A 23,290-nucleotide genomic window follows, 5' to 3' on the forward strand; every position below is an offset into this window, starting at 1 on the left:
CACTTTGTCTAACACTTGATCAATCAGGATATCGATATTTTTGGACGTTCTTACAACTTGGATTTGTTGTTCATGTTTACGCAAAGGCTGGTCCTATCACGGATTTTCTTTCATAGTTTCTATCAGATTGTGCAATAAATTGAAATATTTATACATGCCCATGCCGCCTCAAGCAGCACCCTCCTCTTACCACCCCCTCTTCAACTTGAGAACCAATTATCAAGATGCACCGCTCTTAACAGTATCCTCAACATCGGTCAAGACGCTTAGCATCGGCCACGGACATCTTTAGGGTCAGCGTAGCAGGTTCCAACGCCATCAGCGCACTGGAAGCCGCTCTGGGCAATCTTCCTGCAGGCGGCCTCCCACTCCTTGCCGGCGATCTTGTCCTCGGCGGTGATCTGGGTGCATCGTCCAGAGGGAGTGTTGTAGGAGGCACCACCCCACTAAAGGTACATTAGCTAGATTTTGTATGAGTGAAAGATGCTGGCGTACCTCGTACTTGGAGTCGTTGTAGTCAGAGCAAGCGTTGGTGGTGATGCGCCAGTTGTAGCTGTCGCCGTTGTGGCAGGTGCACGAGTCGTGCAGGTCGGCCGCACTACAGAAGTCAGTGTTTGGTTCTTGTAAGTGATGGAGTCTTGCTTACGCCAGAGTGAGGAAGAGGAAAACGCTAAGAGTCTTGGCCAGCATCTTGAATGAAGAGTATCTTGTGTTGATGAACTGAGAGCAACGGGTGATAGTCTAAACGAGTGACTGATAACGAATGAATGAATGAATGAGAGTTGGTAGTTGTAAGCACAAGATTAATGAGTGTCTTGGAGAGTTAACTCAACAAGCAGAAGACGAAGACCTTATATCACTCCAAATGCCTCCTTCTCTTTTCTCTCATCACTATCAGTCCTATAATACAAGCTATTAACGCCAAGACCACCCCAATCTTGAACTTGCTAAGCCCACGCGCCTGAAACACCATGATGACGCACGCATCAATGAAGTCTAGATGAATACGAACCGCTGAAACTAGACAATCGACGAATACAGCAACGGACTTTAACGGACTTTTCCGAGACCGTCACATTGTTCTCTAATCTGGAAACTCGCATCCCACATTCACATTAATCATCTGATCTTAGCCCCGACGGCGATTCCGGTCATAGCCATCGTCGCATAAACCCGTTCGCAGGGGTCTAAACTTTAAATCGACCTTTTGAACCATCGCATCCTTGTCGATTTGAAACCCGGAGAAGTTTTGTCCGTGTGGGACAGAGCATCTCGGTGACGGAATGCAGAAAGATGACTGGTCGCCTTGCTGGGCAGAGTGTTACAAGACGTTGACATTGTAAATGGGGTTCCGTCATCCCTTTCATCCCCGAACTGCTACCGGAACTCTATCTTTGAGTTTGCATGGGAGGGTTTGCATGCGGCGGTGACTATCAACGGGGGGGCCGATGCCTCCGACAGATTGGTGGCTTAGATGTCTATTGTTGGACATGATCGTGTTGTCGTGAATGATAAAAGGAACTGGGACACCGGCGTCTGAAGTTGAGTTGACACAACGCTCACAACCCACTCACACTCTTTAAGCTTCGTTCTTTTACTACGCTCGTTGACGTGCAATTCATACACATTCACTCTTTGATCAGAGACATTGTCTTCCATTACATTCTTTATCTACATTACCCAACAACCACCAAAATGCTTCCCTCTGTTGCCCTCACCCTTCTCGGCCTCCTCTCGGCCTCCAACGCCGCTGCCACCAAGCGAAGCCTCTCTCCTGATGAGGTTATCGTCCTCGGCCACGATGGCTCCTCGCAGGTCATGAAGGCTGCCGAGTTTAACGCTCTCGAGAACAAGCCTGTCGCCCCCGCTCCCGTCAAGGGCTCCTCCAAGCTCCGCCGCCGTGGCTGCGAGAAGTCCAGCGAGGTTCAGGTCACTTCTGACAAGGAGTTCCTCAACTGGGACATTGCCATCTCGCCCGTCGTCAGCAGCACTGGCGGCAAGGCTTCCGTCACTGTGTCTTCCGGCTACTCCCTGTCCAACTCCATCTCTGTCGGCTCGTCCTTCTCCGTCAGCGCCCTCGAGGGCATCCTCGGAATGTCGCTTTCCGTCGACTACTCCGAGAGCTGGAGCACCAGCCAGGACCAGTCTCTCACCTTTGAGGTCCCCGCTGGCCAGCACGGTGTCATTGTCAGCCAGCCCTACGTGCGCCGCGTTGAGGGCAACTACCTCGACGGATGCACCGATGACTGGAAGAAGACCGGCTTTGTCTCTGATACCTATGAGAGCCAGAGCTACGGCAACCTTCAGTGGGTCAAGGGCCTCATCCGACTTTGCAACAGCACCGAGTACCCTATCCCCTACTGCAACGGTGAGGGTAGCCACAAGTAAGCGGCTGTGCGAGTAACGCTACGGGTTGGAGAGTTGGGGGTTTGAAATTATGCAGAGTTGTGCGGGTGGGATCTTAATACTAGATGTATTATACAGTGTGCAGTTGAATGGAGGTGGACTTGCGATTTTCGTTTTGTGGGTTGCGATAGCATGAACATTCAATAATGGAATTAGAACGGTTCCATAGAAACAATAGGATTTATTCCACATTTCCCGTTTCTTGCGGTGCTGAAAAAGAGACCATATAGTTGTGAAGCGTAATACTGAGAGGTTTCCTCGGCCAAGGTCTAGTGTCTCACCGCCTTGATATCCCAACTCGACCGACGAACAAGGCGCAGGCAAGTTTACATGTCCGACAGGTACACAAGGAAAAAAATAGAATATATGTGCTTTGAATTGGGAATAAGGACTTCAAAGGGGCAAAAAAGAACAGCATTTGCGTCATCCGGAATTCGAATCCGAGCCTCAACTTCTCTCTAATGGAAGAGTTGAATCCTAACCCCTAGACCAATGACGCTGCTTGTTACGCATATGATTGTGTGATTACCACGCCAAGGAATAGTGATTCATAAAGAGAAAAAGTAAGAGGGAGGTTACTATTAGCGGTTGAAGATAGGAAATAATACACCATCCAGTCAAGAAAAACCACCTACCCTATTTCAAGCTTAGAAACTTAGCAGCTCAGTTCTCAGCCTGATATTCTCCCTGCTAACCTATACATTTACGAATTGCCTATATATCGGATCTCGGGTTGTTCAACTCATCAATTACTGCCGTACATGGTGCAGGGTATTCATAGTCTACTCACGAGTCTACAAGCTGTCTGGGCGACCACAACAGATAGCTCCGAGAGTCCAGGCGTTACCTCGGCTGTACTGCTACAAGGCGCTCAGAAGGCACATGCACACACGTTGTACTATGATTTGCTGCCGGCTTTGCCCCAGGACTACCTGTCCTGGACCAAGCAACAATTTCTCCACAACCGGGGTTTCCTTGAGACCAGGGGGTTATTTATATCAAGAGTGCAAATGCTATCCTGTATTTAGGCAAACTAAGCGCAAAATTATGCCCAGGCCATCTGTGGTTAGCAGCTATGAGAATGGCTCGTGCCCTTTGTGACACCATCCGTGTTGGTCAGGGCGCCCTCGTTAATCGCCCCATCAACATCGCCCTTGCAAATCGTGGGGTTGTCAGCATCATACCTGGCATGACATGCTTCAATGACCTTGAGTACTAGCGACTCCTCTTGCCTATTGTTGACTTTGACCCAGGCGTAGTTGCCAATGGGCTGCTCGGCCACGCCGTACAGTCCAGTTATCGTGAGCCTTACCAGAGAACTTAAAGAACGGGTTGTTGCAGCGCACCCAGTTTCCTAGGTTTTTTTTTTTTTTTTGGCCAGTCCAGCAATGGGCCGTCGGTGACGTATCTAAACTATTCACCGCTAAAAGTCTATATCATCTCGAGCCTCTGAAGTTCATCACTGTCACTTTGCAAGCTTTGAGTTTTGGGAGAATCGAGATGCATATAGGGGCTCACGGTCGAGTTCATACCCAGTGAAGCACGCTGGGCTTGGGCGGTGGTGGCAAGATCATAGCATTTGGTTCTCTTCCAATGATCATGGTGATGATCCCAAGATCCCATAACTAGCTTACGTGGATGACAGGTTCATCCTAAGTGCCATTGCCATCCATGCAAGTGTCTGCACTCTGAAGATTAGATTTGTAGCAAGACCGTTGGGAACCTTGTCCGGCTGGTAGCTAACTAATGATGTTCCCACTTTGAAGCTTCCACAAGGCCAAACTAAAGTTGAACAGTCAAGAAATAACTATCTGATGCCCAACGGCCGCATCATGCTCTTCTTTCGCGACGCTGAAGCTCGAACGACGCTTAGATCCGAATTCATGAATACAAGTTCGTACGAGTATCCGCACCTGGAGCATCCGCAGGTGACTATCTGCTTCATTGAGGAGGGTCCGTGGGAAATGACCAGCGAGAGCAGCTCTGATGCCATTGCAAGCGGAGCCATGGACATTATAGCTCAGCACAGGGTTAATCCCAAGCTCTAGATTACGCACATTTCTTCCGTTCATATGTCAAGAGTACTGTTATTATTTATTATGGAATCGTAAAACGATGTTGTTACTCGTAGGTGTTGTCCTGTAAGGGAGGATGAGGTCGGTGCAGCGCCAGCTTATGGTGAGCCGCGAGGTTTGCGTGGCATACTAGCCATGATGAATCAAGTCCACTAGTTCACAGACGACTCGGTCTTCTTCCGTAGCTCCAAGAGCTCTCTCCCTCGTCTCACGATTCGAGCGTTGAGGAGAAGCGGCTCTTCTCCCTGGCCATCAAGTGCAAGATACATCATGAAAGCGCCCAACTCTTCAATGTGGACGGACCAATTCTCACCCATAACTGTCCCCAGAGATGTCACAATACCGAGAAATCCGCTGCCAAACATGGTCTTGGGAACTACACCTCCGGGCTTGAGAACGAAAGCCTTCCATACATCAGGATGGCTCTTGGCAAGTTCGAGGGTTTTGGTTTCAAGCTGTCCCTAAACTGCTGTTAGATGATGGAAATTAACCATGGATATGGTCATACCTTGATCTTTCGCGGCTCGTTTCCCCACCAGAGTTTTGTCTCTTGGTCTTGACGGACAAATTTGCCACTCAATTGGACATAGTTGAACTGGCGGCCGGTGGGCTTCAATACCCGCACCATGGCTTCTTGGAACGCAAATGGGTACTCCAAGTCGGCTTTAACATCACCGCTATATGATCCCATGGCCCTGTAATGTGTTAGTGGACATGCCCCTCAGGCGATCCATGACGACATACCAAATCATACCATCGGCGTCCGCGTGGGCAAGCAATAGGTCCTCCGGCCATTTTGAAAAATCCTTGACTATCACGGATTTGAGTTTTGGGTTGTTTGATACGTCGGAGGGAAGTTCTCGGCGAACAAAAGCGACGACACTCGAAACCTGAGGGTTGGCGAGGCATTGAAGCAGGGCTTCGCCTCCAATCATGCCACTGGCGCCGACAATTAGGACCTTCATGGTGAACAATGGAACGGCGGTGAATCTGAAGTGAATGAGGCAATAATTCAAGACAAATCTACGTATTTATATACAATTGCCAAGAATCAGGAGATAATTGAAGGTGCGGAGTTTTGAGGAGTTGTTGGCGGACTTTTAAACAACTCCACTGTCCCGGGCGGGAAGGCGATCGCCCAGAGTAAGCCATAGTAAGCCATCGCAAGCCACCGAGGTCATGATCGGCGATATCGCCTCTACAGCACAGCGATTTTCACTGAAGATATTGCCACATATGAACTTGAAACAAAGGATTTCGGAGATAGGCATTGTTCACAAAAATCCTTTGGCAGTGGCGTCCTGTAGATGATGACCATTGCTATTAACTGATATTGGCATGTATGAATGGTTGTTGCTCCTGCTTGGACTAGACAACCTTCATGTTAGCGCCTTTCCGTTTCCCAATCATCCCTCCCAAAGGACAACTAGATTAACAGAGGAAAACTTGAAGAGGATAGTTATAAATTCGATATTAGCAACTTGAAGGACTTAGAGGCTCTCGGAATGGGGGTGCCTCAGGCGGGTACCGTACCCCCAGTCGCAGTCCCACTCGTCCACTTGGCCAATGATCACCATGATCGTCCACTTGATCGTCCCCACCCACACAGACTTGGAACCATGCCAACACTCACGGCTCAACTTTACAATCTCAATCACTTTTCCCAGCATCCGAACAATCCCATGGCACCTAGGTATATAAACCTCAATTTGAGGAGCAGTTATCGCCAGTGGCGTAACGGGTTAGCCGTTCGTCCCGTGCTGTTGGGGGACACCAAACTCAAGGCGCTAGGGAACTACGGGGCCCTAGGCTTGTGGTGAGCCCATCTAATCCGTTGGGCTGCGGTTCGAACCCCAGCATTGTTTCTTTGTTTCTTTCTCTCTGACTCTTTTTTTTATCTATTTTTAAAAGGTTTGGCTGGGTATTCAGATTGACAGAAAACCAAGCCGACATATCCTTTCGCTGTTGAAGAAAAAATAGTATGCTGCTCTTTCAGGTTGGGCACCCGGACGCATTTCACGTTACATCCTGCGTTTCCTTTAAACCCATTTAACTATGGGAATAAGCATAGCCTTAAGGGATCGACAGGTGCCGATCGAGTAAGAAGGAACTTTATCGCCTTGTTGCGCTCTTTCCGAGACTGCGGTCAGGACCCCAGGAGGGCTTGCTACTACTGTACAAGGGCCTCGTCCCTGCGCTTCAGCAGAAGTTGTTACACGCACCATTGACGGCTCACTCAGTGTTTGGACACGAAGTGCTCATTTTCGTACATGGCTTCGCCGTCCAGTGTTCCTGGGGGCTCAGATCAGGATCGGAAGCCATCAGCTCCCCCGATTCGGGGATCTCCTGCATCTTTCGCTCGGGCACCCTAATGCGTGGTGGTTTTGCGTTTCATCACTGCACATCAGAGAGCCCTGTTGGGTACTTAGATGAATATCGGAGAATGGAATTGCTGCTCCTTCCTCACAAAGACAGAAAGCGTCAGGCATAACACTTAGCATAGAAGATGATTTTCAAATGACTTTTTGACATTAATAAATTCCATGCTACATGAAGCAAATTCCACAATCTTATAATTTGACATGTTACACCTATTTGAACTATCGGTACTTGGTTTCAGTGACGGAAAGTTGTTATTGAGCAAGTTTGTTGCTTCTTTTGAACATCATCAGCGAACTGAGTTTATCTCAGCGACGACCCGATGCAGGGCAAGGCCTCCAAACACACGAGAGAACTGTTACTCTCTAGCTAGAGGCATCTAAAAATAATTCCCATAAAACCCAGCCGACTCATCTAATGCTCGTTGCTTCCCTTTTCCGTCGAGTTTACTCCCAACTTGCATCTTACAAGCTTCATTACCTCTTTCAACATTCATCTTCAATTATGAGTTCAGGGTAAGAACAGCCCTTCTAAAATGAGAAATAACCACTTACAAAGGACAAATGGCTGAAACGCAGTCCCTTGCTCCACGGCAACTTTGTGCCGACCAAGTTGGGGGCGGGGGATCTACTCTGGAGAAATGCCTCCACGGGATCTCAGCCGCGGAAAAATTCCAGTCCACCAATCAAAAGTTTGGACTAGAACAAGCTTAAGCCACTTTAGCTAGAATCTATCTACTTGCCGCACAGCGATGACAGTCTACGAACCTTGCATCGTGGAGTCGAGCATGACTAACCCCATGTTTGCATCGACAGATGTAATTTAGACTGATGAGTTGACCTGGGGAACATGTGTTCATGGACCGGATGGGGTGTATGCTTTGGGGGTGTAGCTCCGAGAGAGACTGTGCGATGATTTCATATAAATTGAGTGTCAAGTCGAGCTGTTTTTTCAAGCTTCATCACCAGATCTTTCTCATCTGTCTTGGCTATACAGCTCCTTGAAATAGTCAAACTGTCCCTTCATCATGAAGCTGTCAATCTTTGTTTCCGCCCTTTCCCTCGTCACGAGTGCACTCGCAGGAGCTGTTGAGCTTCCCGCTGGTGTTCCTCGAAGCGTGGATGAGTTTCGTGAGAAACATCAATACACGCCGCCAGCCAAGCGCAGTCACCGCAAGGTGTTTACCATCAGGGCCTCCAAGAACGATCATGATGATGTTTCGTCTGAGTTCTACAAGGGCTTGAAGAGGGCGAACAAGGGAGGTACACTCCACTTGACCAAGGGACATACATATGTCATTGGCAAGCCTCTTGACTTGACCTGGCTGGATAATGTCCATGTTCATCTTGATGGAGAGATCAAGTTTACCAATGATACTGGGTACTGGCAGAAGAACTCCTTCACTCATCCCTTCCAGGTATGTCATCTCCAAAGAGACTCGCGTGCACGACTAACTTTCAAAAGAACTCGATCATGTTCTGGAAGTGGGGAGGCAAGAACATCAAGATCTACGGTAACGGAGTGTTGAACGGAAACGGTCAACGCTGGTGGAACGAGTTTGCCGGTAAAGAGATTCTGGACAAGACGAACCAGTACCTTCGTCCCATTCTCTTCTACGCCGAGAACGCCACTGGTCTGGACATTCAGGGAATCCACTTCAAGGATTCGCCCTGCTGGACCAACTTTGTCGTTACTTGTGAGTAATTTTGCCTTCAACGAGAAAAATCAAGCTTACACATCATCAGCAAAGGACATCTCTTTCAAGGATGTTATCTGCACGGCTCACTCCAACAACGCCACGTCTCTTCCCAAGAACACCGACTTTTTTGATTCTTTGAATGTCGAGCATCTGACGGTTGAGCGTGCCTGGGTTGATATCGGTGATGACTGCTTCTCACCCAAGAGCAATGCTTCGGATGTCTATGTCAACACCATGTACTGCAACGGTATGTCACCCCCCCTAGATTTTGATAATTCTCCAGTACTAACAAGCTGCAGGCACCCATGGACAGTCCATTGGATCTCTTGGTCAGTACAAGGGCGAAAAGTCCTTTGTCAAGGATGTCGTCATCGAGAACGTCTGGATGCTCAACGGCCAACACGGAGCCCGTCTCAAGACCTGGGCCGGCCCTGATGTTGGTTACGGTTTCATCGACAACGTCACTTTCCGAAACTTCTGGGGTGGCAACAACGAGTACACTGCCTTCATCGACTCTTGCTACTTCAACATTGACGAGGCAACATGTGCCAAGTACCCCTCGCAGATGAACATCACCAACATCCTCTTCGAGAACTTTACCGGTTACTCATCCGGCAAGTACGGCGATGCCATCGCGAGGTTGACATGCAGCAGCAACCCCAACGCCGTGTGCGAGAACATCAAGTTCAAGAACTTTGACATCAAGACGCCTTGCGGCGGAAAGCCTGTTGTCATCTGCGATGGTGTTTCAGACATTGGCATGGACTGTGTGAGTGCGACCAGCAAGGAAGCCAAGGCGGCATTGGCGAACAAGTGCACTGCCCCTGCGGCTTCTGTGAGTCCATTCAAGGTCCGAAAGTTTCATGAGTAAAGGAGGTTGAATGTCTCATGATTTGCTGGGGAAACGAGTGGTTGCATTGCTGGAGCGAGATGATAGGAACGCGCAGCATACCACATAGTACAGCTGCCTAATTCAGTGCAAAAAGAAATAAAACTTGAATAATAAAATTGAAAAGCCCTTTTAACCAAGTTGAGATGTATTTTCTTCCTCTTTTTCTTTGCTTCTCAACAAAATGAGGGTTCAGCCCCTCGCGTAATGTCAACACGCTTAAACGTTGTCGCGTCACCACCCCCCCCCCCCAAAATCCCCAAGGGCGACAAGGAAGCCTACTTTAAGAGCAGCGAGCGTGACTGGGACGACAAGTACGAAGCCAAGATCGGAACGGCGACTAAAATCATCAAATTTTGATCCGAATTTATCTTGAAGAGCGAGTCCCCCTCCTTGTACGACACCACATGGCTGACGTTTCTTCTCAAGTCGCCATGTCGACGACATCTTGGCCCTTGGACCTGATGTCTGCGGAAGCCTTTGGCGATTCATTTTTGAATACAAAGACGTCCGCTACGACGCAAAGAACAGCGCCAAACTGACAACTCAGGTCGTCGTCCGTCTAGCAAAGGCATGCCCCAAGCTCCGGAGGATCGAGCTCCAAGCTGCAACTGAAGTCGGCGAGGATGCCCTCCTCGCTTTGTTCGAGAACTGTCCTGCCCTGACGTACCTTGAGCTCAGCGGCATTTCCCTTGGGAACGACATCACCGGAACGTCTCTTGATGCCCTACGGGAGAACCCGGAGTGGGCGCCTAAGCTGAAGACGCTCATCCTCCGTGAAAAGGATGACAAGAAGGAGTTCATGAGGGCCATGCGCGCTTTGGGCAAGGAGATACGGGCCATGACAGTCACCCTGGTCAGTCGACATGAAGAAAAGAAGTGGGGAGATTGGGAGTTGGTGACGACGAAGCAAAACTACAAGAAGGGGCGCAAGCACGGCGACGTCTACGACGACGACCACTTCTGGTAGGCCATGTCTCGACGTGGCAGGACGAGGCAGGCCCTCTGTCAAAGTACCATCCCTTGCGCGGGCGTGACGGGATAGGTTTATTGTGTTTCGAGGCATTCTATAAATGCCGCCAGTGTGTTCAGATACCCCATTGTGTTAGCTGATATTGTGTCCGGTGCCCTCTTTTGAAAACAAGGCATCACTATAAATATATAAATAAGCAGCAATGATCCGTTCCATGATGATGTTAAAGTGCGTGAAAACCAGGTTAATCCGCGCGAAGTCGAGATTGGCTGCGTTGATCGTACGTGTTTTGGACAGTCCAAGAATCAATCATGGCATTTCAATATTCAGAGTCCTTTGTTCTGCCAAGATGGCCGTGATTCTTTGTCTTGAGACTTGCCAAGCTTATGTTTTTTTCTTTTTTGGTGCTGACGCGTGTCCCCTCTAGTTTCAACCTCTTCTTTACCATAAGCAGCAATTTCCGACCTCCTCGAAAGTTTCTTTCTACCTCTTGCAGCCACTTGGAAGATCTTGATCTCGCCTTTAAAAGAACAACCACAGAATTTCCTCACCACCTCATCTACGCTATCCCGACCCTTCCGTAGCCCATCATGCCTGGCGACTCGGACCCATTAATCAACGACAACACCAAACTCCAGGCCTACTATGCCTCCCTCGAGTCTAGAATCGGCTACAAGGTGTTCCTTGGTGACACGCGTCACTTTGGTTATTATCCTAGCGACAAAAGCTGGCCTTTCCCCATCGGTCGCTCGCTGAGGGCCATGGAGACAAAGATGGGCGAACTGCTGAACCTTCCCCCAGGCGCCAATGTGCTTGACGCCGGCTGCGGCGTCGGACACGTAGCTCTTCATCTTGCAAAAGAATTCAAGTACCGCGTCAAGGCTGTTGATGTTGTTGAGCACCACGTTGCCAAGGCGAAGCGCAACTTTGCCCGATCCGGGCTATCCGAAGGACAAATCTCGGCGAGTCGGATGGACTACCACCACCTCGAAACCCTAGACGACGATTCTTTTGACGGAGTCTACACTATGGAGACTCTTGTGCACGCTACGGATCCTAAGGCTGTTCTCGCGGGTTTCTTTCGCATTCTACGCCCAGGTGGCCATGTTGCTCATTTCGAGTATGACCACGAGTTCGTCTCTGACTCAACCGAGGATATGGCCCAGTCAATGAAGAAAATCAATGACTATTCCGCCATGCCAACAAATGACATCTCGCATCCCGGTGTCTTCAAAGAGATGCTCGAGGAGGCAGGTTTTACCGACGTCACGGTTCGAGACTACTCAAAGAACATTGTCCCCATGACGCGGCTGTTCTATCTGGTCGCCTATGTCCCTTGGCTCCTCGTTACCTTTTTCCACTTGGAGAAGCATTTCATCAACACGGTGGCTGGTGTCGAGTCGTATCGAGGACGTGATCGTTGGCATTATGTTGCTATTACGGCTAAGAAACCAGGGGAACCTATCGAGGAGCCCAAGACGAGGTAAAGGGCGCATGGGTTGGGATGTTATATTGTCCTAAATCTTGATTGACGACGTTTAGAGGTGACGGCCAATGGTTTCGCAGCCTCAAAACTCCGCAACTGTAGGGTACATGGTCGATATAGAGACGCGATCTGTCTTAAACCTCAATAGAATAGTGGCTCGAAACTTGTGTCCCGTAGGATTGACAAAGCCTATAACACTGTCTCAATGCTTTAAATTTAGTTGCCATATTATTATTTCTGCTGTTTTAGATAGACTATGTGTTTTGTTGTCCATGTTAACATACCCTGTTCGGAACTACGGAGATGACGGTACATCTCGGAATATCAATTCGTGCCACAGAGAAGCCTAACCCCCGAAAGTTGACCGGCACATCTGGTTAGTTCATAGAAATTCATTAAAAATGCTGAAACAGCCAACAGGAAGGATTCAGAATGAAGTCCAATGTCTTGTGATCGTTGATCCCAGTGTTCGAGCATACACTCTTACCCTGGAATCCAGACATCACAGCTGTTTTGGTCAGTAGCAAGTAATAAAAAGGAGAAGGAACGTCTAGAACGTGATATGCATGTCCTACTGACCTCTTCAACCCCGCAGATCTAGATTGAAAACATGGGTTGGCATTGTGATCCTTCACGTTTAGTACGCCGCTCCATAGGGGGAGCGGGGACTTATCAGAACAACTTGGCAATTTACCATTCTATTGAGACTCCCCACGGGAAACCATAATTCTTGTTTATTTCTATTTACCTGTGTTCGTAATCTTAGAGCACTGGAGAGTATCGACAGTTTGGTAAGAATCTTGAACGGTCTTTGCTCAGTACAGTCTTCATATACAAACTTGGGAAGGACCCTTCTAACGGGAAGTTGTATTGACTATTACGGCGAGGTAGGCGTAGAGCGAGCCTGATCAGTATTCGCTCACTCTTTCGGGAAAGGCTGCACAGTGGAGAACACAATTTGTATGCAGTGCCGCAGATAGCGCCAGAATGCATGTTCAGCGAATGGCTTATGTGGAAGACCAACAGCTGCTCAACCTAACGTCCTGAAGTCCGCGGAGACCAAGAAGAACAGCTGAACTTTTCGGTGTTTCGCAATCTCAACAATATACTCGATGCAACCATTCCCAAACCAAACCAGGAAACTCCGTAATTTGTCCATCTCCTCTGCCCTGAGTTGATATCCACAACCATTGAGACAAAGGAAGCTTGGCGGCCTGCAGATCACCATGTTTGTTGATTCATGTCACCGGACCCCCAATTACTCGCTACTCTGCATGTCGGACATCAACCAAGTGCCACCAAATGAAATTGGCCAGTTGCCTCGAGGGATATGCAGGTCCGGGGCCCATGAGCACATGGCAAAGCTCGATGGCGCCGCCTCCGACGTAGCTGAGAACTGACTAGCAAGACTCCAATGAAGCGCCAACCAGAGACCAGCTAACGGTAGTCGTGAATAGTTACAGCTGTCCTTGATTTCATGACTAATGCCACATGGATATCTTCTCGTAGCGTACACACGAGCCAGCTGCGGGGGGATGTGCTACCTAAATCCCCCTTAGTTGCGTCGAGGCTTGCGGGGAAGCGTTGGACCAATACGGAGTAGTAGAAGAAGCTGATGAAGAGTACCTCGGCAGACGTGGCATTCAGCTTCAGATGGGAGTATCTCTTATCCATAGCAACTAGGATCCAACTCCACAAGTCTCACCGCAGCTCAATGCACTCGTACTCAGCCGCCTGATCCGCCCTCACACCTGAGAGCTGCGGCGACGGCTCCGCACGAGGTGCGGGCTAACAGCAACCGGCCGGCAAGGATGGACCTTCGGACATGTCAAGGCCGGGGAGTAGCGCTTACTTCCCCAGAAATACGCTGGGGGAATCGACGTTAACTTAGTGCAACACGTGGCAGCCAATCTTTTTTGCGGGGTAGCTTGTTCCCCCGTTGTCGAGGAAAGAAAAAAAATATTGACGGAAAAGGGGGACGGAAATGTAATTGCTATGAGGGAAACTGAAACAGAGACGCAGGGCACGAAAACGGGCCATGTACGAATTGCCTCGGATTATCGTTGCCGCTTACGTCCCCATCAGAGACCCAACTCCCTGATGTCTTTGTTCTGCGGCGAGTTCCGCATACAGATCTGCGCGCGTTGGACGCATGGCACACAGTATTGAGGCTGGCTTGGACGGCTTAGCGCCCGCAGCACCCGTTGGGCACGTTTCCAGACCTCCCGTGATACCCCAGACTGCGAGTCATTGTACGTACGGTCGTCGTCGTACTACCGTCGCTAGCCAGACGAGAGACAAAGACAGCAGCCGCCAGACTGTCACATCGGGCTCCTACCTGCGGCCGGAATGCTCGGCCTCGTTAACCCGGCAGAACAGGACAAGCTATTTTCAGGAGCTATACTTTTTGAACCTACCCCGCCTTGGACAGGCAAATCCCAGTCTTGTGCATATGCAGTATCACTCGAGTCTGGACTCTTGGTCTGCTCCTCCGGGGCACAGCCTCTGCGCTTGCTCGGTTCGTCATCCTCTCGTAAGACCACCTCTGTGTCCCAGATCAAGAGCATAGCCTGCCTGAATTGCCGAGAATCTGGCAAGAGAGATCGGTAAAGCTCTCCCCGCATTCTGGGGTACATGGGATATGTGGAACCTTGTGGGGGACCGGGGGAGGTTATTCGCCCGGGGACAGACTGGGGATAGGACCCATGGGCGTCCTTGGCGTGTGTGACCCCGCGGGGGACGTCGTAATCTGATGGGCTAGAAGAGGCTTGTTATTTCTCCTTGGCTTGACGTGAGTGGTGGGATTGCAGCTATGAGCACCGGGGGGCTCGGGGAGATGGGACTTCCTGATCCAGCTTGCCAGGCGTGGGATGGTGCGGAGACGGTTTGCCCAGGACGGCTTGCGTGGGTCAATTGTGACAGGTCGAGTCATGATATAGGAGTGCGGATATCGATATGCGAGACTGAGCAAAACAGAGTGAGCAATTGGCTCAGGGGAAGAGAGGAGAAGCTCTGGAAGAGAAGGAATGAGCTCTGAGTGAGAAAGCAGGAGCTCAAGAACAGAGTGCGAGCTTGGTCTTGACACGATAACACCCTCAGACGCTTCCCTAGACAGGGTCAAGCCTTGGAACGCCCGCTCAACATGGCACACAAGCTCGTCCGGCAGATCACTCCCTTACCCACGAATGCAGCCAAGCCAACCTGTTGGTCCAACCACACCCTGAAGAGACACACTTGGCCAGTGCTCCAGGAGCTGATGGGATAATGAAACCATACTCCCTCCCCAGATGACCCGTGGCGATGCGTCTTCGATTGGTGCCCGCATCGGAACCATATGCGAAGATGAGCGCTTGGATATCTCCTTTCAGACATGATTGCGCATCTAGACTTGACTTGCGGAGGTCTCTCGGCATCTCAAGTCCTGTTCTGATCGTCTTCGACGTAAACTCGGCATCGTATTACCTTTGAGGGGATCTATAAAGGAGCTGGTGGACGTTCATCTCCAGTCATACTTCACTCTCAGCAAGAAACTTCTCAAACAATTGTCTCTGATCTGAATAAGCACCAACATGGCCGCATCGTACACGAACAGCGTCGGCACCCTGCCCGATGAGTTCGACATCATCGTGTGCGGTGGTGGCAGCTGCGGATGTGTAGTCGCGGGGCGGTAAGGAGAAACACTTCTGATATTGGGGACACGCAATTGACCGGTGATAGACTTGCCAACCTTGACCATAACCTCAAGGTTTTGCTCATTGAGGCTGGAGAGAGCAACTTGAACAACCCTTGGGTCTTCCGTCCTGGAATCTACCCCCGGAACATGAAGTTGGACTCCAAGACTGCTTCTTTCTATGAGTCTCGTCCTTCAAAGTGGCTGGCTGGTCGCAAGGTAAGCGCAACAACTTGATTGTCACTGTGTTAGCGCCATTGGCTTGCTCTGCTTGCTCTGCTTGCTCAATGGCGGTGTTTGAATTCACCGCCGCAACCAAGATGAACACGTTTCTAACTGAATTAGGCCGTTGTGCCATGTGCTCACATCCTCGGTGGTGGTTCATCAATCAACTTTATGATGTACACCCGTGCCAGTGCATCTGATTGTACGTTCAAAGTCGGAGCAGGCAATTTCCAGGTCCCGTGGCTGACTCTACGGTAGATGATGACTTCCAGGCCGAGGGCTGGACCACTGAGGAACTCCTTCCTCTCATGAGGAAGCATGAGACCTACCAGCGAGCTTCTCAGAACCGTGAGATTCACGGAACTGAGGGTCCCATCAAGGTTTCTTTTGGAAACTACACGTGAGTTGCCCCTTTTGCTTGTCGAGTCCCCAGAAGCTGAACAAAGGCCAGATACCCCATCAAGGATGACTTCCTCCGGGCTGCCGAGTCCCAGGGAATCCCTACCGTGGATGATCTCCAGGATCTCACTACTGGCCACGGTGCGGAGCACTGGCTCAAGTGGATCAACAGAGACACGTAAGAAATATAGATACGTGCAACATGACTCCATCCAACTAACACGACATCAGGGGCCGTCGATCCGACAGCGCTCACGCCTACGTCCATGCCACCCGCGCCGTCCACAGCAACCTGTACCTGGCCTGCAACACCAAGGTCGACAAGGTCATCATTGAGAACGGCCGTGCCGTTGGTGTCCAGACCGTCCCCACCAAGCCCCTGCACCCAGGCCAGCTCCAGACCCGAACCTTCCGTGCCCGCAAGCAGATCGTCGTCTCTGGCGGAACCCTCTCCTCGCCTCTGATCCTCCAGCGCTCTGGTATCGGTGACCCCAAGAAGCTCCGCGCCGCTGGTGTCAAGCCCATCGTCGACCTTCCTGGTGTGGGACTCAACTTCCAGGACCACTACCTCACCTTCTCAGTGTACAGGGCTAAGCCTGAGACTGAGAGTTTCGACGACTTTGTCAGGGGTGATCCTGACGTTCAGAAGAGTACGTCACACTCCAGCCCCTTATCACTGCCCCCTTTGATCACTATATCGTCGAGTTACCAAGACTAACACGCGTTTTCAGAGGTCTTTGATGAGTGGCACCTCAAGGGAACTGGCCCTCTTGCCACCAACGGCATTGAAGCCGGTGTCAAGATCCGTCCCACACAGGAGGAGCTTAGGGACTTTGAGCGCTGGCCCACCCCCCACTTCACCGACGGATGGAAGTCCTACTTCCAGAACAAGCCTGACAAGCCCGTCATGCACTACAGTGTCATTGCCGGCTGGTTCGGTGACCACATGCTCATGTAAGTTCATCTCATCTTCCAAGACTTGATCACCTGCTAACCATCTCAGGCCCCCTGGCAAGTTCTTCACCATGTTCCACTTCCTCGAGTACCCCTTCTCTCGTGGATTCACCCACATCAAGTCTGCCGATCCCTATGAGACTCCCGACTTTGATGCTGGTTTCATGAACGATGAGCGTGATATGGCACCCATGGTCTGGGGCTACATCAAGTCTCGTGAGACAGCCCGACGCATGGATGCCTATGCCGGTGAAGTCGAGAACATGGTAAGTTGATTAATTCTTGTAAGGATTCTCTGCTCACCAGAATAGCACCCATTCTTCAGCTACGACAGCCCCGCTCGTGCTCACGACCTTGACCTTGCTACCACCAAGCAATACGCCCTCCCCGGCAACCTTACCGCCGGTATTGGCCATGGAAGCTGGTCTTCTCCTCTCCCCGAGTGCGACAGGAAGCCCGGTGCCCAGATCCTGAACTCCAACAAGGCTCACATCCGCGAGGAGCTCAAGTACAGCAAGGAAGACATCGAGGCCGTCGAGGAGTGGGTCAAGCGCCACGTCGAGTCCACCTGGCACTGCCTCGGAACCTGCTCCATGGCACCCAAGGAGGGCAACAGCATCGTCAAGCACGGCGTGCTCGACGAGAGACTCAACGTCCACGGCGTCAAGGGTCTCAAGGTTGCCGATCTCTCCATCTGCCCCGACAACGTCGGCTGCAACACCTACTCGACTGCCCTTCTCATCGGTGAGAAGGCTGCCATGCTCGTGGCTGAGGATCTCGGCTACTCTGGCGATGCTCTCAACATGACCGTGCCCACATATAATGCCCCCGGAGAGCTTGCCGTTCGATATCGTCTTTAAGTGCTGAGCGCAAAGGAACTGAAACTTGTTTGAGATTGTATCACTTTAGCCAAACGCAATGAAATGATTTGAGAGCGGTCTATGTATGGAAATTGATTGATGTGTGTTATTGTCGTGGTTTCCAAAACAGGTAATCCGGGGTTGCCACGGGATGGGATGGTAACAACGGTGCGGGTGGCTTGACCTATTTCAGGACACAGAATGTTGAGGAAGGAACGACATTACGATGATTTGGGATCAACCAAAATGCAAACATGGATTCAGAATGCTACCTATGAGCTGATAATTCAAAGGAAACATGAACACTCACGGGACGATGGTCCTTGAAGCTGTGAAAGGCAGAGAAATCTGGTGTAACAAGAAAAAATACTCCTGGCTAAGGTACGCCAGGTAACACGATGGTGATGCAACAAAGATTAACAATACCGAGAGAAAAAAGAGAAAAAATTATTCACGAGTTGCTACTCGTGTGGCGTCTCTCCCGCCGGGAATTGAACCCGGGTCTCAAGCGTGACAAGCTTGCATACTGACCACTATACTACGGAAGACGTGTGGCTGTGATCAACCACTGTAGTGAGAGTTCGATGGTGGGGAGTTTGAATTAGTGTATTATATCCATAGCGCGATTTAGGACGATGCGGACTACTCTCAAGGCGAAGACCTAACATAGCCGAGCTGAAGGACTTGGAACAGTTTCGAACTGAAGGGTGCTCACGCGAATATCGTCTAGTCATTTATGAAAAGTTCAATGGCGACACTATCAAGGTAGCAGTGAGAAACCGATCTCCCGATGCTGAAATACACGTATCGCGTCCTTGAAGGTCAGCTCCAAAAGCATTACTAACATCTTAATGCATATGATTCCTTTGTGCGTGTGTGTGTGTAGACGGCTTTTTTCTGCCTCTCATATACACGTGTCCAAACAGGAAGCACCGACAGCCATGGGATCACTAAAATGTTAGTTCTTAGTCCTTACAAGGGATACAAGTGATAACATCCAAGGGCAAGGACTGGGGTGACCTTTGGATTTAGGTGTGAAATACACACATATGGGAGACATTACTAGAACTATTTTGTGGGTATGGGACATTCCCAAATTATCATGGATGGGGTGGACCAAATTACCCTTTCGATTCAGCTCAATGGTGGATACATACTTGGTCTAGGAAGCTTGTCGCTGGATGTCTGGTCTGTGTGCAGTGGGCAGTCACTGAGACACCTAGGCAGAATACTCAGAAGCCTATGAGAGAGTGGAAAGGACGACGCCTCGCGCTGAAACATCATGGCCGAAGGTCTTCCTTGAGCTGAACCTGCGAAGTTGCCCGCGACAAGTATCGTTCGTGGAGCAAAAAGGGTGCTGTATTTTTCCTGTCTGGACTCCCGTTCCATCGTCCCCGCGCTGTCACCTGCATACCTCTTCAGACGAGACCCTCGCGTATCTCGCTCTCTTCGATGACGGACAGCTCGGGAAAGCCTACATGGCCATGAGCCGGCGCCACCGAGTCAACGAACGCCAGAGCAACGGCAAGGCGAAGAAGCCATCACCGTGGCCGAGGCCTCAACATCAAGGTGAGTAGACGTGCTGGTGATAGAAGCTCATATACCTACGGCAGTAATCTCCACAGGGCCTAGAGGTAGTGGGGAGGAGAGTGACGGCTATCCGGCAGAGATTTGGTTCAGTCGAGGGTTTGCTAGTGATTGTTGAGGGAAGATTCCCCCATTGGGGTTGGGCTCGGTGAGGTCGTCCGCGTATGCGACTCGTGGTCTGTTGGTGGGAGAGCCAGCAGTACCAGAGGGCACGACTCCATCTAGCTTGAGCGCTGGACCTCGTGCTAACGACGTTGATGGAGATCAAGTTCAGGTTCATGGACTGAGCGGGCCTGCCGGGTACCTATGCTCTCGAATCCAACGGGATACCTGCGGGCGACACTGAAGCACGGAATATTACTTGACAGTGCATGACCATCTGTCTTGTTAGAAGATTTGGTGATGATTGTGGTTTTTAAGGGTAGCTGATTGTTCAAGGCTTGTGTTCCTAATCCTAGTGAGATCATCGCTAACGCAGGCGTGAGCAGAGACAACCGCAGCCGCAGCAGAAGCAGCAGGGACGGGCACGTCCTTGGCTAGGAAGTGAAGCAGGCTGGAAATGTCGGCCGTCATCCCCAGGGCTGTGGTGAGTTGGGCGAGGGCGCGGTGAACATACCTAAGCAAACGACACTAATGAAGTGCCAGAGTCCACAACAGCGAGCAACAGACAATAACATCGAGCTGCTGAGGGCTCGCAAAATAGAAAATCATGAATTCATATGTCTCGGTTATCAGTTTAATGTTGCCCAAGCTCAGCATGTTTACTTATCTCGTCAACGCATAAGTTTGCATGGCCTTCAAAGTTGGCCAAGCGGATGTTCTACGGACCAGAGTTGGGGCGAAAAGAGGGCTTAATGAAAGCACTAAGCTGATAAAAGGGCAGCTGTGACTACCTGTGGTTAGAATTTCCCTTTTATAGCATTCGAGAGGGCTTGTTTAACTTGTATTGGCCTTAAGTCCTTGATCCTCCACACATTGGCAAGGCAAAGCACATCAACCACATGAGACCCATTTGAACCAGAAACTTTTCATTCCTTCTCACAAAATTATCCAAAAACTTTTCTCCCGCTATAATAGGTCTCCTTAACCTTACCCTGCAACAAATCCTCCCTATTCCACTCCATATCAACAACAATAAAATCCGCCAACTTGCCCACCTCCAAGCTCCCCGTCCGATCCTCCAAAAACACACTCCGCGCCGCTCCCTCGGAAGCAGCCACAAACGTCTCACAGAGACCTAACCGAAAGTGCTCATGTATCACGGTTTGGCAAGCTGGGTCCTTGGAGGACTTTCGGTTGATGGCGACTTGGAAGTTGTGAAGGGGTGAGTAGGGGGATGTTGGGCTGTCTGTTCCAATGGCCATGAGGGCACCACCGTCTGCGAATTCTCTGTACGCAAACGCTCGTTCGTATCGTTCTTCTCCTAACAGTCGAGGCCACTCGACGAGGGCGGTGGGATCTGCGTGGATAGGCTGGATTGAAGCTGTCAACCCGAGCTTTCCAAGTCTCTTTGCGTCTTCGGGAGAAGTAAGCTCCAGATGTTCGATTCGATGCCGTCGACCAGGGGTAGCGTGCTTCTCGAGGGCATCGATGGCCATTTTGACTGCTCCGTCTCCAATAGCGTGAAGCGCGATTTGTAGTCCACCAGCATCAGCTTCCTTGACGACTGGTTCCAAATGCTCAGGCTCCCAAATAGGTGGCGGTTTGTCTGCGGTACAGTATGGCTCTGACAGGTACGCAGTGCAAGCATCAACGATTCCATCTGTAATAACCTTGATTCCAACGAGACGGACATCGGGGCTTGTTGTTGAGTTGTATATCCGGCTCAGTTCGATCGCTCGCTGTACTTGCTTGGAGTTCTGTTCGAGATCGGCCGTCGGCTTGATTAACCAATACGCTGACACGCGAAGTGAAAGATCTGGCTGGGCTTTGTATAAGGTGATGAGGGCATCCCAAGCATCTTCATCCATGGCCATTTCCACAGCTCCAGTGTAACCTGCGGCATTGTACTCTTGCACAGCCGCGCGGATAGCCTCGATGCGCTCCTCCTTGGGAGAAGAGCTAGCTTGGAAGGGCCAGATGATGGACATCATAGCGCCTTCGTCCAAGAGGCCAGAAGGCTTTCCATCAGCATTCCGATGAATCTTGCCTCCAGCAGGATCAGGCATATCCGCCACATTGAGCTGTTCAAGCGCAGAAGTATTGCACCAACATGAGTGAAGAGAACCAGCGTCGATAAATATAGGTCTCGGATCGATATCGTCAAGCATCGCGGCCGTTACTCCATCAGGAGTCATCCAATTCCTCCATCCTTTGCACAGAATAGTCGGGGTATCAGGGTTGGCGACAGCATAATCTCGAATAACGGATCGAATATCGTCGAGGGTCTTGCAATGGCTCAGATCGACTTTTCGTAGGGATTGACCAAGTAGCAAAAGATGCATGTGTCCGTCGATGAAGCTGGGAAGCACAATCTTCTGCTCAAGATCGCGAATCTCTGCGTCTTCGACATGTCCGATCTCCTCTCGAGTTCCGACAGCGGCGATCTTGTCCCTTCGCACAAGCATGCAGTCCGAGAACTGGGCCGTGCCATTGAGGCCTGCCCCAGCACTGGTCAAGATGCGACCATTGACGAACAAGGTGGTTGACATTGCTGATGTGATGATAGAATGAAAAAGAGTGAATCAAGGATCAAGATATCCAAACAGAATGAAAAACCACATTATGCCCAGACTGATAAGCAAACCACACGATAACCTCGGATCTCAATGCCTCGTAAAAGCGAGTCATTCTTCCCGACATGCACCACACGCGCATAACCCGCTTCGAACTTCCCTCCCAGTCAATTCCCACCTTCCTTCCCAGGAGAGTTCCCCACTCATGAAATCCTTTCCTCGGCAGCTGGTCATCATGCGGCCCACGTCCTACCATACAGATCCCAGTTATGAGTGGGAATCGTATAAACTGCGCCAGGGCGTGTTTTCTCGCTCCATCATCGGTTTGTCACTGAAACCCCAAGTGACCCCAACCTTTTTTTCCCCGCTCGAGAGAAGCGTGTTGGTGACGTGGGAAGGATGTGACGGAGGGTCTCTCTCCGCACGAGGAAATTGGAGTTGGAGAATGCGTTCGTCGTTGACATTAGCTGCATGCCAGGCCGTTGCAAGAAGAAATACATGGGCGACATACATGAACCGTTACAATCAACATGATACAGACTTCAGCTAATGGCATGTCACCGTCCAAACCTTCTTCCAAAACATCACCACCTGTCAAGGCCACGCCCTACAAGCCCGAAAAAAACCCACTTAGCGCTTCTGACTCGCCAAAACTCCAGCAATCGGTAAACACAGGCTTAAACCCCATCGCCCTCGCCGGGTTCCTCCACGCTCGGTTGGGCCATAATCCACTACGGTTACCGGGACAGGCCAACCATGTCCACACTCCAGTTTGTCAAAGCGTGATGTTCTCGAAACATTCAAGTCTCGTTCTCTCCGAAACTCCGACTAACCCCTATCACCCCAGAAGAACCTCATCCATGCTTGGGGTGACTGTTCCCCATAGGTAAGCTTCACGGAGACACCCCGGTCCCCATGGGGAACTGGTCCTTGGCTGGTTGGAGATATAACTTTGCTCGTTCCCCGTGGAGTTCTAGTTCATTCTTCTCCATCCTCGTCCTCCTTCTTTGCTT

The 23,290-nt window shown here is 50.5% G+C and overlaps 8 protein-coding genes across 8 annotated transcripts; 5 read left to right on the forward strand and 3 right to left on the reverse strand.

The window, feature by feature from the left end:
- Positions 1-266: 266 nt before the first annotated feature.
- Positions 267-690, reverse strand: NCS54_01112700 (Hypothetical protein; the record flags this gene model as incomplete). Its single annotated transcript, XM_053156411.1, has 3 exons — positions 267-446; positions 496-598; positions 647-690. The coding sequence occupies 3 exons, from the start codon at positions 688-690 to the stop codon at positions 267-269; spliced, it is 327 nt and encodes a 108-aa protein (XP_053012386.1).
- An 864-nt stretch (positions 691-1,554) lies between these two features.
- NCS54_01112800 (Hypothetical protein) lies at positions 1,555-2,388 on the forward strand (the record flags this gene model as incomplete). Its single annotated transcript, XM_053156412.1, has 1 exon — positions 1,555-2,388. The coding sequence occupies exon 1, from the start codon at positions 1,696-1,698 to the stop codon at positions 2,386-2,388; it is 693 nt and encodes a 230-aa protein (XP_053012387.1). The 5' UTR covers positions 1,555-1,695.
- Positions 2,389-4,633: 2,245 nt separating this feature from the next.
- Positions 4,634-5,446, reverse strand: NCS54_01112900 (Hypothetical protein; the record flags this gene model as incomplete). Its single annotated transcript, XM_053156413.1, has 3 exons — positions 4,634-4,942; positions 4,990-5,176; positions 5,226-5,446. The coding sequence occupies 3 exons, from the start codon at positions 5,444-5,446 to the stop codon at positions 4,634-4,636; spliced, it is 717 nt and encodes a 238-aa protein (XP_053012388.1).
- A 2,441-nt stretch (positions 5,447-7,887) lies between these two features.
- On the forward strand, positions 7,888-9,430 carry NCS54_01113000 (Glycoside hydrolase family 28; the record flags this gene model as incomplete). Its single annotated transcript, XM_053156414.1, has 4 exons — positions 7,888-8,277; positions 8,325-8,556; positions 8,606-8,806; positions 8,859-9,430. The coding sequence occupies 4 exons, from the start codon at positions 7,888-7,890 to the stop codon at positions 9,428-9,430; spliced, it is 1,395 nt and encodes a 464-aa protein (XP_053012389.1).
- A 225-nt stretch (positions 9,431-9,655) lies between these two features.
- Positions 9,656-10,418, forward strand: NCS54_01113100 (Hypothetical protein; the record flags this gene model as incomplete). Its single annotated transcript, XM_053156415.1, has 2 exons — positions 9,656-9,762; positions 9,878-10,418. The coding sequence occupies 2 exons, from the start codon at positions 9,656-9,658 to the stop codon at positions 10,416-10,418; spliced, it is 648 nt and encodes a 215-aa protein (XP_053012390.1).
- A 593-nt stretch (positions 10,419-11,011) lies between these two features.
- Positions 11,012-11,908, forward strand: NCS54_01113200 (Methyltransf-25 domain-containing protein; the record flags this gene model as incomplete). The annotated part of the gene is made up of 1 exon (XM_053156416.1): positions 11,012-11,908. One exon carries the CDS (start codon positions 11,012-11,014, stop codon positions 11,906-11,908), a length of 897 nt encoding a protein of 298 aa, XP_053012391.1.
- Positions 11,909-15,476: 3,568 nt separating this feature from the next.
- On the forward strand, positions 15,477-18,015 carry NCS54_01113300 (Alcohol oxidase 1; the record flags this gene model as incomplete). Its single annotated transcript, XM_053156417.1, has 9 exons — positions 15,477-15,574; positions 15,625-15,796; positions 15,923-16,004; positions 16,061-16,202; positions 16,254-16,379; positions 16,433-16,851; positions 16,933-17,155; positions 17,205-17,421; positions 17,467-18,015. 9 exons carry the CDS (start codon positions 15,477-15,479, stop codon positions 18,013-18,015), a joined length of 2,028 nt encoding a protein of 675 aa, XP_053012392.1.
- Positions 18,016-20,648: 2,633 nt separating this feature from the next.
- On the reverse strand, positions 20,649-22,253 carry NCS54_01113400 (Amidohydro-3 domain-containing protein; the record flags this gene model as incomplete). The annotated part of the gene is made up of 1 exon (XM_053156418.1): positions 20,649-22,253. One exon carries the CDS (start codon positions 22,251-22,253, stop codon positions 20,649-20,651), a length of 1,605 nt encoding a protein of 534 aa, XP_053012393.1.
- Between the last annotated feature and the right edge of the window lie 1,037 nt (positions 22,254-23,290).

The sequence above is a fragment of the Fusarium falciforme genome, chromosome 9 (assembly GCF_026873545.1).
Source record: "Fusarium falciforme chromosome 9, complete sequence".
NCBI lineage: Eukaryota > Fungi > Ascomycota > Sordariomycetes > Hypocreales > Nectriaceae > Fusarium > Fusarium falciforme.